Below are 15,120 nucleotides of genomic sequence, written 5' to 3'. Positions count from 1 at the left end.
TTTTCTGAAAAAATTTACATTGTGTTTGAAACTGGTGTCAAGATTGCATTGACTATATAAATAGCTTTTGGTACAGTGGACATTTTCACAAGGTTATTCCTATAAAACCCTAAGCGTGTGCAGTCTTTCCATCTTCTGGTTTCTTTTCTAGTGACTTAATGTTTGACTTGTATTTGTTAGTTGCATTTGACTTATGTTGTCTTTTAATTCCACAGTTCCTTAGATTAGTTTATTTCCAGATAACCAGTTTATTGGCAGAAAGAATTTTTGATTATTACCCTTTTGGGGTAAATCTGTTGTCTGTTGTTTCACATCTAATTTTGTTTCTTTTATGAAATTGAGTGCACTTGTTTCATATATATATATCCTTTCCTGGACTTGCTTTTTAGACCAGGATTGTCTTGAACTCACAGCAATCAACCTCCCTCTGACTCCATGTGTGCTGGGATTATGTAAAGGCATGCACTGCAACCACCCTCCAGCTTATTGTAATATCTTTTGCTCAGTTTTTCTTTAATGAGTATGAAGTGTTCCTCCCTTAAATATATTGACTACATTTGGCTTTTAGTATGTTTTCTCAGGCAATGGAATATCTGAATACATGGTAGTTTTCTGGCTCCATTTCCTCAGAATCCTATTGAACCTATTACCACAAATAAGTGTCTACATTTAGTGTTGATGGGAGGATTTTAGAGGCAGCAACCAGATGAATTCTGTTTCTTATTCAGTCTGATAGACTGTTTTTATTGAGAAATTGAGCCCAGTAACGTAGTTATTTTTTAAAGATGTGTATTGATTCTTCTCATTTTCTTGATTTCATGCTGTTTTCTTGCATCTATTTGATAAATAAACATTGTAAGGGCAATGTTTTTTAACATATTGTGAAATCTTGCATGTGTTTATTCTCTTCAGACTGATGCATTTCTCTTAATTTTCTCTGTAGTGCTATTTTTCTACATATAAGCTCTTTTAATTTTTTTTTTTTACTAGAAAAGCTTATTCCTCCTGCAGTTTTAATACATTCCTTTGCTGACTGTATCATCTGGGCTAAAAATTACAATGTTTCAGGAGTTAGAGTATATTTCTGATTTGCTTCTGAGGTTAAAGTTTATGTCAAACAGTTTTGTATTATTCTATTGGGCTTGCCACATTTGCTAGTAACTTGATCTTTCTCAATGCAAATTTTAATACCATTTTTTAAAATTTTCTGTTTCTAATGGTTTAGCTATAATACATTATTAAAATCCACATGTCAATCTCTCTCTCTCTCTTTCTGCTATGGCAGGGTTCCTGTGTGCAATGTTGGATCTGGGACAGATGCAGAATCCCTGTTTTCTTTATCTCTTGGGTTGCCAGGCAAGTGACCAGGAAGGATGGTTGAAAGGAAAAGAAATAGGGAGGGAGCCCAGGTTTTTTTCTCCAGGATTAGGGACTGGCTATATATACTACTGCTAAGGAGGAAAACTAAAACTAAACACATGTTTTTCTCTGACTGAAAATGTAAAAAGCAGCTTCTAATCGAAACTGCAAGGGGTTGTTATAAAGGGCCCTTTGACTTGAAATTAACACCTGTGCAGGAACAGGCCTCTGAGGATGCCACCTCAGTTAGTGACATAGACATCCAAAGTGAGAGCTGAGAATTCCAAAGTATCTGATACTCTTCCTGGACAAGTCATAGATTTCCTTGTTAATTACTATCTACTGTGGGAAGAAGCTGCTCAGATGAGGGTTGATACAGTTGATACAACTGTGTGTCATTAGGAATCATTTTATCTCTATATCAATTTAATAGGTTAATATTAGTAGGTTTTCTTCTAGGGCTCATGATTTATCTGCTCTCTGGTTCTTGGCCTTAATGACAGTATCAGGCGTGGGTTCCATCTTATGGAAAGGACATAAAATTCAATTTAAAAAGTGGTTGGATACTTCCATAATATTTGTGCCACAATTTCACCAGTGGGCATAACTTTCAGCCTGGTCATTATTGTAGCTTACATAGTTCACATCTCGGTAAGACTGAATATTACTTTTCTCATCCAGTATTGTGCATAGAACCTTTCTGCAAAAGTAACATTTTCACCCTGGGTAAGATGATTAGTCCTCACTCACAAAGGCAAATGGGAGACCGACCTTGGAAGAAGGAGAAAACAGTGAACTGGACAGGAGCCTCTGAAAGAGAGACACAGAGGGCCTCTGAAAGTCTCTGCCCAGCAGGGTATCAAAGCAGATGCTGAGACTCATAACCATACTTTGGACAGAGTGCAGAGAATCTTATGAAGGAAGGGGGAGATAGTAAGACCTGGAGGGGACAGGAGATCCAGAAGAAGAGCATCAGTACCAAAAACATCTGGTCACAGGGGTCTTTTCTGAGACTGGTAGGCCAACCAAGGACCATACATGGAGATAACCTAGAACCTCTGCTCAGATGTAGCTGATGGCAACTCAGTCTCCAAGCAGATTCCCTAGTAAGGGAGCAGGGACTGTCTCTGACATGAACTTGGTGGCTGGCTCTTTGATCACCTTGCCAGGCTACAGAGGAAGACAATGCAACCAGTCCTGACAAGACCCAATACCTAGTTTCAGACAGAAGGAGAGGAGGATCTCCCCTATCAGTGGACTTGAGGAAGGGCATATGAGAAAAGGGAGGGAGAGTGGGATTGGGAATGGATGGAGGAGGGGGCTACAGCTGGGATAAAAGGTGAATAAATGAATTAAATAAAAATAAAATTAAAAAGAATACACTCATTGGTAAAGAAAAACAGTATTTCTCATAGTTGCAAGATAGTGGAGTTTAAGGGTTGGAACAGTGAAAAAAAGAGGTTATTTGATCCTTGGGGTAATAGCATATTTGGATAGAAGGCAAGAAATGTATGCACAGGTAAGTAAGGCTACTGTCCTCTCCCACTTCTGATATCTATCCTGTTTGCCCTTCTGAATGAGGATTAAGCCTCTTCCCTAGGGTTCTCCTTGTTGTTTACCTTTTTTAGGACTATGACTTTTAGTATGTTTATACTATATTATATGGCTAATATCCACTTATAAATGATTATATACCATGTGAGGCTTTCTGCTTCTGGGTTACCTCACTCAGGATCATCTTATCTAGTGCCATCCAGTTGCCTGCAAATTTTATGATTTCCTTGTTTTTAATGGCTCAGTAGTATTCCATTGTGTAAATGTAACACAGTTTCCATATCCATTCCTCAGATGACAGACAACTAGGTTTTTTCCAGGTTCTGGAATAAAGCGGCTATGATCATAGGTGAGCAAATGTCCTTGTTGTATGGTTGAGCATCCTTTCAGATATATTCCCAGGAGTGGTCTAGCTGGATGTTGAGGTAGCACTATTGCTAATTTTCTGGGAAAGCACCAGAATGATTTTCAAAGTGGTTTACAAGTTGACATCCCTCCAACAATGGAGTAGAGTTCCCCTTTCTCAACAACCTCTCTAGCATGTGTTGTCACTAGAGTTTTTGAACTTAGCCATTCTGATGGGTGTAAGGTAAAAACTCAGGTCAATTTTGATTTGTATTTCCCTGATGACTAAGGATGTTGAGCATTTTTTTAAGTGCTTCTCTGCCATTCAGTATTCCTTTGTTGACTATTTTCTGTTTAGCTCTGTACCCAATTGTTAAAATTGATTATGTGGTTTTGGGGTGTTTAACTTCTTGAGTTCTTTATATACTCTGGATGTTATCCATCGGTCAGGTGTACGTTTGGTGAAGATCCTTTCCCAATCTGTAGGCTGTCATTTTGTTCTGATGACACTGTCCTTTGCTTTACAGAAGCGTTTCAGTTTTATGAGGTCCCATTTATTGATTGTTGCTCTTAGAGCCTGTGCTGTTGGTGTCCTTTCCAGGCAGTTCTTTCCTGTGCCAATGAGTTCAAGGCTCTTCCATAATTTTTTGTCTAAGAGATTTAGTGTGTCTGCGTTTATGTTGAGGTCTTTGACCCACTTGGACTTTAGTTTTATGCAGGGTAGTAAATATGGATCTATTTGCATTTTTCTACATGTGGACATCCATTTCACATAGCAACATTTGTTTAAGTTGCTATAATTTTCCATTGTATGGTTTTGGCTCCTTTGTTAAAAAGCAATTGTGTAGGAATGTGGGTTTATTTCTGGGTCTCTGATTTTATTCCATTGATCAATAACCCTATTTCTATGCCAGATTTTATTAATATTTATCTATAATATATCTTTCCTTCTTTTTGTATTTATTGCAATTTATTCACTTTGTATCCCAGTGGTAACCCCTTCCTCATTCACACCCAATATGCCCTCCCTCCTTCTTCTCCTCCCATGCCTATTCCCCAGTACACTGATGGGGCCTGTCCTCCTTTCCTTCCATCTGACCCTAGCCTATCAGTTCTCATTTGGACTGTCTGTATTGTCTTCCTCTGTGGACTGGCAAAGCTGCTTCGCCCTCCGGGGGAGATGATCAAAGAGTCAGCCACTGAGTTCATGACAGAGACAGTCCCTGTTCCCCTTACTAGTGATCCCACTTGGAGACTGAGCTCCCTCTGTGGAGGAGTTCTAGGTTATCTCCATACATGGACCTTGGTTGGAGTTTTAATTTCAGAAAAGACCCTTGTGCCCCGACTTTTTGGTTCTGTTGCTCTTCTTCTGGAGCTCCCCTCTAGGTCTTTCTATCTCCCCCTTCTTTCATAAGATTCACTGCCCTCTACCCAAAGTTTGGCTATGATTGTCAGTGTCTGCATTAATACCCTGCTGGGTAGAGTTTTTCAGAGGCCCTCTGTGGTAGGCTCCTATCTTGTTCCTTGTGTTCACCCTCTTCCAATGTCCATCCCATTTGCTTGTCTGAATGAGGATTGAGCATGTTACCAAAGGTCCTCCTTCCTGCTTAGCTTCTTTAGGTGTACATATTTTAGTATGATTATTCTATATTATATGACTAATATACAGTTTTAAGTGAGTATATACTATTTGTTTCTTTCTGCTTCTAGGATTCCTCACTCAGGATCATCTTTCTAGTTTCTACCATTTGCCTACAAATTTCATGATTCCTTGTTTTTAATTGCTGAGTACTAGCTCATTGTGTAAATGCACCACAATTTCTGTATCCATTCCTCAACTGAGGGACATCTGGGTTGTTTTCAGATTGTGGATATTATGGATAAATCTGCTAAAAACATGGTTGAACAAATGTCCTTGTTGTGTACTTGAGGGTATTTTGGATATATGCCTATTATTGGAATAGCTGAATCTTGATGTAGCAATATTCCTAATTGTCTGAGAAAGAGCTGGATTGATTTCCAAAGTGGTTGTAGAAGTTTATATTCCCACCAGCAATAGAAGAGGGTTCCTTTTTCTCCACATCCTCTCCAGCATGTGTTGTCACTTGATTTTTTGATCTTATATTTATTTTATTTCTTGTTTTATTCTCTATTGAGAATTCTCTCTTTGTCTCTGTACCCCATTTTATAATTGGATTACTTGGCTTATTGCTGTTTAACTTCTTGAGTTCTTTATATATACTGGATATTAGCTATCTATCAGATATAGGGTTGGTGAAGATACTTTCCCATTCTATAAGCTGTATTTTGTTCTGATGATATTGGCCTTTGCTTTACAGAAGTTTTTCAGTTTCATGAAGTCCCATTTATTGATTGTTGATCTTAGAGGCTGTGCTGTTTTTCTGTTCAGGAAATTGTTTCATGTGCCAATGAGTTCAAGGCTCTTCCCCACTTTTTCTTCTGGTAAATTTAGTGTGTTTGGTTTTATATTGAGGTCTTTGATCTACTTGGACTTTAATTTTGTGTAAGGTGATAAGTATGGATTTATTTGCATTTTTTTACATGTAGATATACAGTTAGATCAGCACCATAGGTTAAAGATGCTGTCTTTTTTTTTCCATTGTATGGTTTTGGCTCCTTTGTCAGAAATCAGGTATCCATAATTGTGTGGGTTTATTTCTGGGTCTTCTATTTGATTCCATTGATCTACAATTCTATTTCTATGCCACTGTGCAGTTTTTATTACTGTTGCTCTATAATACAGCTTGATATCAGGGATGGAGATACCCATAGAATATCTTTTATTGTAGGGGATTGTTTTACTGATTATGGGTTTCTTGTTATTCAATATGAAATTGAGAATGTTTCTTTCAAGGTTTCTGTTGGGAATTGCATTGAATCTGTAGATTGCTTTTGGTCAGATGGCCATTTTTACTATGCTAATTCTGTCAAGCCATAAACATGGGAGATCTTTCCATCTTCTGATATCTTCATCTATTTCTTTCTTTAGAGACTTTAAGTTTTTTTTTTCATACAAGTCTTTGACTTGCTTAGTTAGAGTTACACCAAAGGTACTTTATGTCCTTTGTGGCTGTTGTGAAGGGTGTTGTTTCCCTAATTTCTTTCTCAGCCCATTTGTCTTTTGTGTACAGACAGCTACTGATTTTTTATTTGAGTTATTTTGTATACAGCCACTTTGCTGAATGTGTTTATTAGTTGTACGATTTCCCTTGTAGAATTTTTGTGGTCACTCATCTACACTATCATAACATCTGCAAATAGTGATGCTTTGACTTCTTCCTTTCCAAACCAAATCCCCTTGATCTCCTTTAATTGTCATATTGCTCTAGCATGGACTTCAAAAAGTATGTTGATGAGATATGGATAGAGTGGGCAGCCTTGTCTTGTCCCTGATTTCAGTGAGGTTGATTTAGGTTTCTCTGTGTTTAGTTTAATGTTGCCTATAGCCTTGCTGTACATTGACTTTATATGTTTAGATATGTGCATTGTATCCCTGATCACTCCAGGACCTTAAACATAAATGTATGTTGAATTTCCTCAAATACTTTTTCAGGATCTAAGGAGAGTATCATGTGTTGTTTTTTTTTTTCTTTCAGTTTGTTTATATGGTGGATTACATTGATAGAGTCCTGTATCTTGAACCACCTCTGCATTCCTGGGATGAAACCTACTTGGTCATAGTGGATGATATCTTTGATGTGCTCTTGGATTTGGTATGCAAGCATTTTGTTGAGTATTTTTGCATCAATGTTCCTAATAGTGGCCAGAAATTCTCTTTCTTTGTGGGGTCTTCGTGTGTTTTAGTTATCAAGGTGACTGTGGCTTCATAGAATGAGTTTGTAAATGTTCCCTCTGTTTCTATTGTGTGGAATAGTTTGAAGAGAATTAGAGTTAGCTCTTCTTTGAAGGTCTGGTAGAATTCTGTACTGAAACCATTTGTTCCTGGGAATTTTTTGGGTGAGAGACTTTTGATGACAGCTTAGGTGACATAGGACTACTTAATTTATTTACCTGGTCTTGATTCAGCTTTGGTAAGTGGAATTGATAAAGAAAATTGTACATTTTATTTCTATTTTCAAATTTTGTGGCATATAGGTTTTGAAGTAAGACCTACTAATTGTTTGGATTTCCTCAAAGTCAGTTATGTCCCCCTTTTCATTTCCTATTTTGTTGATTTGGGTAGTGACTCTCTCTTTTACTTAGCCTGGTGAAGGGTTTGTCTATCTTGTTGATTTTCTCAAAAAAAAAAAAAACACAGCTCTTGATTTAATTGATTCTTTCAATTGTTTTGTTTCTAATTTATTAATTTTAGCCCTGATTTTGATTATTTCTAGCCTTCTATTCCTCTTGGAAGTGTCTACTTTTACTTTTACAGGATTTCAGGTGAACTGTTAAGTTGCTTTTATGAGATGTTTTAAATTTCTTCTTGAAGGCACTTAGTGCTGTGGACTTTCCTCTTAGCACTGCTGCTATTGTGTCCCATAAGTTTGGGTATGTAATATATCTTGAAGTCAGGTATGTAGATACTTCCAGAAGTTCATCTCTGGAGTCTGAGTACTCTTCCTTATGACAAGAGATGTCCAGGGAAACACGAGTGGGTGCTGGATTTTCAGATGGAGCCAAGCAGGAATATGTATTTTGAAGGAAGGGCACAAGCACAGTGCCCTGAAGGGTGAGGCACTGGAAAGGATTTCTTTGAATGGTAAAGGGCATGAGTACCATTTTAGCTTTTTGTTTATTTTCTTCTCTCTTTTTTTTTTTTGCGAAGCAAAAGTATTGTTTTGGAAAGAAATGAGCATGAACCTCTGTAATGCCACAATCCAAGCAAGTGAAAGATAAGACAAAAGATGACCTAAATATGTTTCCTCGAGGATATATATTTCACATTGCTGAGAGCAAAATTATAGGCTTTGCTTTTTGAAAAACCTAATAAATTTAGGATTCTTAAATACCTCTATCCCCCTTCCACCCACTACCCCTAGTTAGGAGAGAAAACTGGTTTGTACAGACAAGGAACTCAGACCTCTCCAGCTACTTAATGCTGGTTAGGGTTGTTGGCTTCTTTAGGGCAATACCAGTCTCAGCCATCTGGATTCCAGAAGTCTACTCAAACAGCAAACAGCTTGGCACGATTTTTTATAATATATTTTATTTGGGTTATTATGCCTCTACTTCCCTTACAACCATTATTCCTTCAAACACCCCAACACTAGGTAAAAGAGAAAGAAGGCTAGAGGGAAAAGAGATATAGGTCTCTTTAATAAAGCTGCCTCCTATGGTTTATTGTGGTCAAGTTCTTTGGGGCAATACCTCTTAATCATGAGGATATTCAGCAGTCCAACAAACCAGCAATGACAAACACAGTAGCAGTGTGGGTGAAAAGCATCATGAAGAGCAGCATTCTTTCTTCTTCAAATACCCCAGGCCCTCTTATGGCTCTCGCATGTGTACCCTCTCCAGAAGACTCAGAATTAAACTATGTGCAGTTGGCAAAAACACATGCCTGCTAGAGCACGAGACAATCAGAATTAACAGCTGTGGACAAACTGAAGCAGCCTCGTGCTCCACACCTGGGGTTAAAAGAAAAACACATTCACATAACATGAGTGGGATTTTAAAGGAACATACATTTGTAACACAATTTCTGATTCTATTACTTTGGTTATTTTCTCTCTGTCTTTTACTTAGATTAGATAAGTACTTATTTAATTTAGATAAGGGTTTGTCTGTCTTGTTGATTTTTCTCAAAGAACCAACTTTTTGTTTCATTGGTTCTTTATCTTCTCTTTCTATTTTATTGATTTCTGCCCTCAATTTGATAGTTTCTTGATGTCTACTCCTTTTTTGTGTGCTTACATATTTTTGTTCTAGACTTTTCAGGTGTGTTAAGTTGATAGTATGAGATCTCTCCAATATCTTTATGTAGGCACTTTGTGCTATGAAGTTTTCTCTTAGCACCACTTTCATTCCTCATTGTATTCCATGAGTTTGCATACAGTATGTATTTATTTTTATTGGATTCTATAGTCTTTATTTTTTTCATTTGTTTTAACCCATTTTTCATTCAGTAGAAGATTATTCACTTACCATGAGTTTGTAATGTTTTTATGATTCTTTCTGATGCTATTTTTATCCAGCTTTAAACCATGGTGGTCTGACAGGATATAAGATGTTATTTTAATTTTCTATTAAGATTTACATTGTGTGTGAATATGTAGTCAGTTTTAGAGGATGTGTCATGAAATGACGAGAAGGTATATTCTTTTGTGTTTCTGTAGAATGTTTTGTAATTCTCAGATAGATTTAGGTCCTGCTGTGGTAATATAGCTGAGCTAAGGTGGTGACATATTGCCTGACTGTTCTTGAATCTATTCCTATGCTGGTGTCTAAAGATCTGGATTTGGGGTGATTATAGGTCTAAGTGCTGGTTTTTTGGGTGGGAGTTTTGTGCTTGAGGTTCTGCTAGCACTCTGAAGTTCCAGAAAGTGTGTTGGCTGAGTGTTGATATTGTAATGACCTGCTTGGCATGTATTCACGGTGTTATGTTTGCTGGGATGGTATGGGGGGAGAGGTGCAACATGTGTTCAGTTGGAACAGTAGGGAAGATCCTGGAATTGGGTTTGTGGTAACAAAGATAGTGAGGAAGATTTCTGGTATTCCACCTTGGTCTCCATGCAAGTATGGCCTATGGTTGAGCAGAGGAGTTGGGGGTGAGATTACAGAAGCAGAACAGAGATTGGGAGTGTGTAATCTACAGGACACAAGAAAGGGGAAGCTGCCACTGGTGTTCTTTGTAGTGCTAGGGGCAACCATGAGAATTGGGTCTTCTGTAACAGAGAGTGGGAAAAGCTCCACAGAAACAAGTAGGAGAATATCACTGAACATTTGTTTCTTCTTTGTGTGTTTCTTTGGGGGAACTTAGGAAAGCTTTTGGAGGAGGAACCTGTCTAGATTGGGGATTGGATTTGAGTGTCTATGATCTCAACCCAGTTCCTGGTGTTTGTGTCTACTGTGTTGTGATTGAAATTGATCATTCTGACCCCTTGTTATGTTCTCATGCTTTCACCTTTATCAACTCTATCCCAAAATTATATAGGAAAGACTCAAAGCAATTGCTATTCAGTGCTAGGCTATTTTGGTATCCTGAGGTTTTTACATGTTTAATTTTGTTGTTTTTGGAGACCAAGTTTCTTTGTGTAGCGTTGGCTGTCCTGAATGTAGGTATGAAATTCAGCCAGGCTTCACACTTAGAGGTCTACCTCCCTCTGGCTGCAGAGGGCTGGGATCAAATGTAGTCCAATATGCACATTTTTGATATATAGGCTGATGGGCCTGGTATGTAGGGTCTAGTACATGTCAAGCATATTCTATTTTGCTGGTCTTCACATCCACACTTGAATTTTGATATTTGTCGGAGTGTATATTCTGTTTCTCAGGTTGTCATGTATTCATCACATTAACACTGCCTGTATTTCTGAGTCATTGGATTGTAGGTGTGTGACATTCTTCTTGCCTCCTGTGTTTGTTTTGTTTTGTTTTGTTTTAACGGGCGAATAAGGGTAGTATTTTGCCTGTATGTATGAATATGCACCTCTTTTGTACCAGGTCTTCCCAATAGTCAGCAGATGGTCTCAGAACTCCTGAATTTGGAGTAATGGATAGATGTGAGCTTCCATTTAAACACTGGCAATTGAGCCCAATTATTTGCAGGACCAACAAGAGCTTTTCATTGCTGAGCCACTTCAACTGCCTTATGTTGCTTATTTCATCTGTCCATTTGTACCTGTTTGAACACGCATTCCCTTTTAATAAGTTTTTATTACTGTTACAGTTTAACCTGGGACACTTCAGGTTTCTGGAAGTTAGATATAAAACTGTAGTGAATATATAAACCATTGAGTTCTTTGTATCTTTCTTTTTGAATGATTTTTGCAGTGGATTCAGATCTTAAATGTACCTCTGGAAGTCATGAAACTTGTTTGAAAAGAAGGCCGGCATCCATCTTAATGAGATACACAGACTGAGTGCTAGCATTAAAGGCATGAGCCAATACGTCCTGCTTGCCCATATTTTTTGTAGTTAGTAATTGAGCATAGCATTTCTGTGATGTGCCATCTGTACTGATCATCTATTTTCTTGTTTCTCATTATGTCTTTTAATTGGCATTTCCTTTGAAAAGCTATATTTTATTCAAAGGGTCCAGAGATGACAAGGTGAACCTCATCATTTAGTTTCCTTCTAAAATGACTTGGTAATTACATCAATTCATTACATCAACGTCTATGTGAGGAGATAAGTAAGAGAAGCACTGGAATTATAGGAATACATTGTCTATTAAGTATACATATACAGCATGCATTGCCATGCTTTCTGTGATACTCACATATGGGATATTTTAGAAATCAATAACCTATGAAGAAGTGGATGTTAATTTCACTCCGGAAGAGTGGGCTTTGCTAGATCCTTCCCAGAAGAGTCTCTACAAAGATGTCACGCTGGAGACCTACAAACACCTTACAGCTCTAGGTAAGACAGTGAATTTTCTTTCACTATTAAGAAAAAGAGGACATCTGTTGTTATTGTTTTTGTTTTTTCTTATTGATGCTCTTATGAAATTTCAATTGGAATGAGGAAGAATAAATCACACATGTTTCTAAGATTCACTGAAAATAGTAACTTAAATTTTGCCTAATTTTGAATAATATGTCATACACTTTCTGGTATATATTTTAGGCTACAATTGGGAAGACCATACTGAAGCACATTGTCAACATTTTAGAAGACATGGAAGGTAATTTTCTTGTGGAAACTGGTGTAAATATTCCTGTGAAAAAATTTTTTAATGTGTCCCAGAAGTTTTAAATAAAAACAATAGAGAAAAAGCACTAGTTTAAGTATATTAAGGAATATTAAATTCTCCCAAACCCATTTTCCTCACAGTCAGGTGTCTGATTTATGTTTTCAAGGCATTTCTCTAAGAAAGAAGATGATGAAACACTTGCTTAACAGATATTGCTGTGAAAAGGACTTTAATTCACATGTAGTCATTGCTGTATCTGAAGACTACTGCCCCTGTCTGCTGCCCTAGACCTGGGCAGGGCTGCTTCTAGGTTCCATACAATCTATCTTAAGCATAGAATATTTTCAGCCTCTGAATTACTGCTTAATATGCACACCCTTTCTTTCTGAGCGCATAGATGGCTGATTCAGTTCAGCTGTTCTGGCTCAAACTCCTTTCCTAGCTAACTTATTAAATCTGGCTTTTCTCCCATCCTCTGAATTGCTTTGTTTGGCCTCAAACTAACTCCAGCAGTCTTTTCTAATCTTCAGGCTCTTATTTTCCTGATCATTTGATCTTCACCTTAGTTCTCTCCAACCTGTCTTTCTTTTACTGTCCCAGAAAAACTGCCTCCTCTCTCCATGCTGGGTCCCTTAAGGACCTTCATTTCCTCTCTATTTCATGAGAGATGAAAGTATCCTATTCTGTCAAATATTTTTCTGAATTTGTCCCCTTTTCTGCCACTCACTTAGATATTGCTTTCAAACATGTGTGCTTCCTTCTCCCAACTATTTTTACACCCATTGTTTGAGATTAAACACATGTATCACCATGCCTGAAACTAAGCTTTTCTTTACTGGACATTGCTCTATACCAGGCTGGCACTGAAGGCAGATCTTCTTGCCTCTGTATACTGGATTAATGTATTGTTATATTCCAGCCAGATCACATAGAAATAGAGGGTCTTCGGATGTGATCTTTTGCCAGAGCAACAAGTCTCTAAATCAAATTCCTCTATAAAAATCATTACTTATATCCACATTACAGATGCTCCGTAGAAATTCTAATCTCTTAAGTCTTATACAATTCAGATATTGGAAAAGCAAGCTCATTAAATAGGTGATAATTTTATGTACAAAACCTACTCAAGAGCAAATATTCCATAGAAAAGCTGATGTGACTCAAATACTTGAAGTAAACTTGCTAAGTTTAGTTAGATGGAAAGTATAAAAGTCAAGAAAATTGTTGTGGAGGAAAAATGATCCCCATAGCACATGTCTTTGAAGACAAAATACAAACTGTGAATATGAGGATCTTCCATTTGTTACTCAAATCATTTGACCATAAGGATATGAAAAGAAAAATCATACTTACCAGAAGATATGTAGTATTCCTTACTTGGAATAGACTTTGTGAATGTGATGCAAGTTTACATTTAATTTATTAATAATCACTAATATAATTAAATGATAATCAGATTATTATTTAAACAGTTAAAGAAAATTCCCCATCTACCCAAAAGCAGTGAGATTCCTTTAGGTCTCCAGCATCACTTCTTTGAAGAGATTCTTTTGGGATGGATCCAACGAAGCCCACTTTTCCTGAGTGAAGTTAACATGCACACCATCATAGGTTATTGCATTCTAAATTATTCTATACATATGTACAACAGAAACCATGAAAGTGACAACACTAAATTTATAATTATTCATGTATCAATTCATTATTAATGACAGAAAGTCTAATGAAAGCAGGGGACAATTAATAAATTAAACTACTGTACTTAATTAGTTTTTGAAACTAATTGGGAATATAGCCACAGAAATCACATTAGAGATTACTAGCCCTGTGGAAATTGTTGTGTTTACCCTAGTTCACTTTCCAAATGTAGTGTGACTCCCACTATAGGAAAATTTATGAATGCAGTCACTATTGTATAGATGAGTTCTAGTTCTTTTCAAATATGTGAAAAAACACTTATAGAAAAAGTACCCCCCTACCAGTGGACTGGTGGAGGAGCATGGGTGGAGAAGAGGGAGGGGGGATGAGATTATTAGGGGCAGGTGGAGGGAGCTACAGTTGGGATACAAGGTGAATAAACTGTAATTAATAAAAATATGCTCTTTAAAAGAGGAAAGAAAGAAAAAGGATGCTATAAGCAATCCATGTAATATGTTTCTTACCTCAAAGGTATCTTCAAAATGCAAAATTTCCACAATCAAGGGGGAAATTATAAATGTAAACAAAGTGATAAAACATTAAGATGTAAGTCCTTTTTACATTTAGCTCAAATTGTAAACTTAATTCACTGTAATGAATCACTGTAATGAATGTGAAAAAGCTTACACATATACCAATTATCTTTGCAGCCATGAAAAACCACATACTAGTGAGATCCCCTATGAATGTAATCAGTGTGGTAAAGCGTTTAAACGTCGCTGTGATCTCCAGAGGCATGAAAGAATTCATACTGGAGAGAAGCCCTACGGATGTAATCAGTGTGGTAAAGCCTTTGCATGTCATAGATCTCTTCAAAGACAGGAAAGAATTCAGAATGGAAAGAAACTCTACAAATGTAATCAATGTGAAAAAGCCTTTTCAAGACACAGTAGTTTCCAAAATCATAAAAGGACACATACTGGAGAGAAACCCTTTGAATGTAATCAATGTGGTAAAGCCTTTGCAGATCGCAGTAACTGCCAGAGTCATAAAAGAACTCATAGTGGAGAGAAACCCTATGAATGTCATCGATGTGGTAAAGCCTTTTCACAACTCAGTAGTCTCCAAAAGCATAAAAGAACACATACTGGAGAGAAACCCTATCGATGTAATCAGTGCGATAAAGCATTTTCTCGTTGCTGTGATCTCCAGAGACATGAAAGAATTCATACTGGAGAGAAGCCCTATGAATGTAATCAATGTGGCAAAGCCTTTTCACATCCCAGTAGTCTCCAAAGGCATAAAAGAACACATACTGGAAAGCAGCCCTATGAATGTAATCAATGTGATAAAGCCTTTGCACGTTGCTGTGATCTCAAGAGGCATGAAAGAATTCATGCTGC

At 37.2% G+C, this 15,120-nt stretch overlaps 1 protein-coding gene across 1 annotated transcript in view; it reads left to right on the top strand.

Annotated features, from left to right (window-relative positions):
* The window catches only part of LOC132651259 (neurotrophin receptor-interacting factor 1-like), a gene marked incomplete at its 3' end in the record, with an annotated part of 31,068 nt that extends 16,213 nt beyond the window's left edge, over nucleotides 1-14,855 (top strand). Inside the window, exons 2-3 of the mRNA XM_060376497.1 lie at nucleotides 11,679-11,806; nucleotides 14,681-14,855. Coding sequence (XP_060232480.1) covers nucleotides 11,679-11,806; nucleotides 14,681-14,855 — 303 coding nt within the window. The remainder of the gene's footprint in view (nucleotides 1-11,678; nucleotides 11,807-14,680) is intronic.
* Between the last annotated feature and the right edge of the window lie 265 nt (nucleotides 14,856-15,120).

The sequence above is a fragment of the Meriones unguiculatus genome (assembly GCF_030254825.1).
Source record: "Meriones unguiculatus strain TT.TT164.6M chromosome 13 unlocalized genomic scaffold, Bangor_MerUng_6.1 Chr13_unordered_Scaffold_44, whole genome shotgun sequence".
NCBI lineage: Eukaryota > Metazoa > Chordata > Mammalia > Rodentia > Muridae > Meriones > Meriones unguiculatus.
The sequence above is the reverse complement of the archived record's forward strand: the minus strand, read 5'-3'. Positions and strand labels throughout refer to the sequence as shown.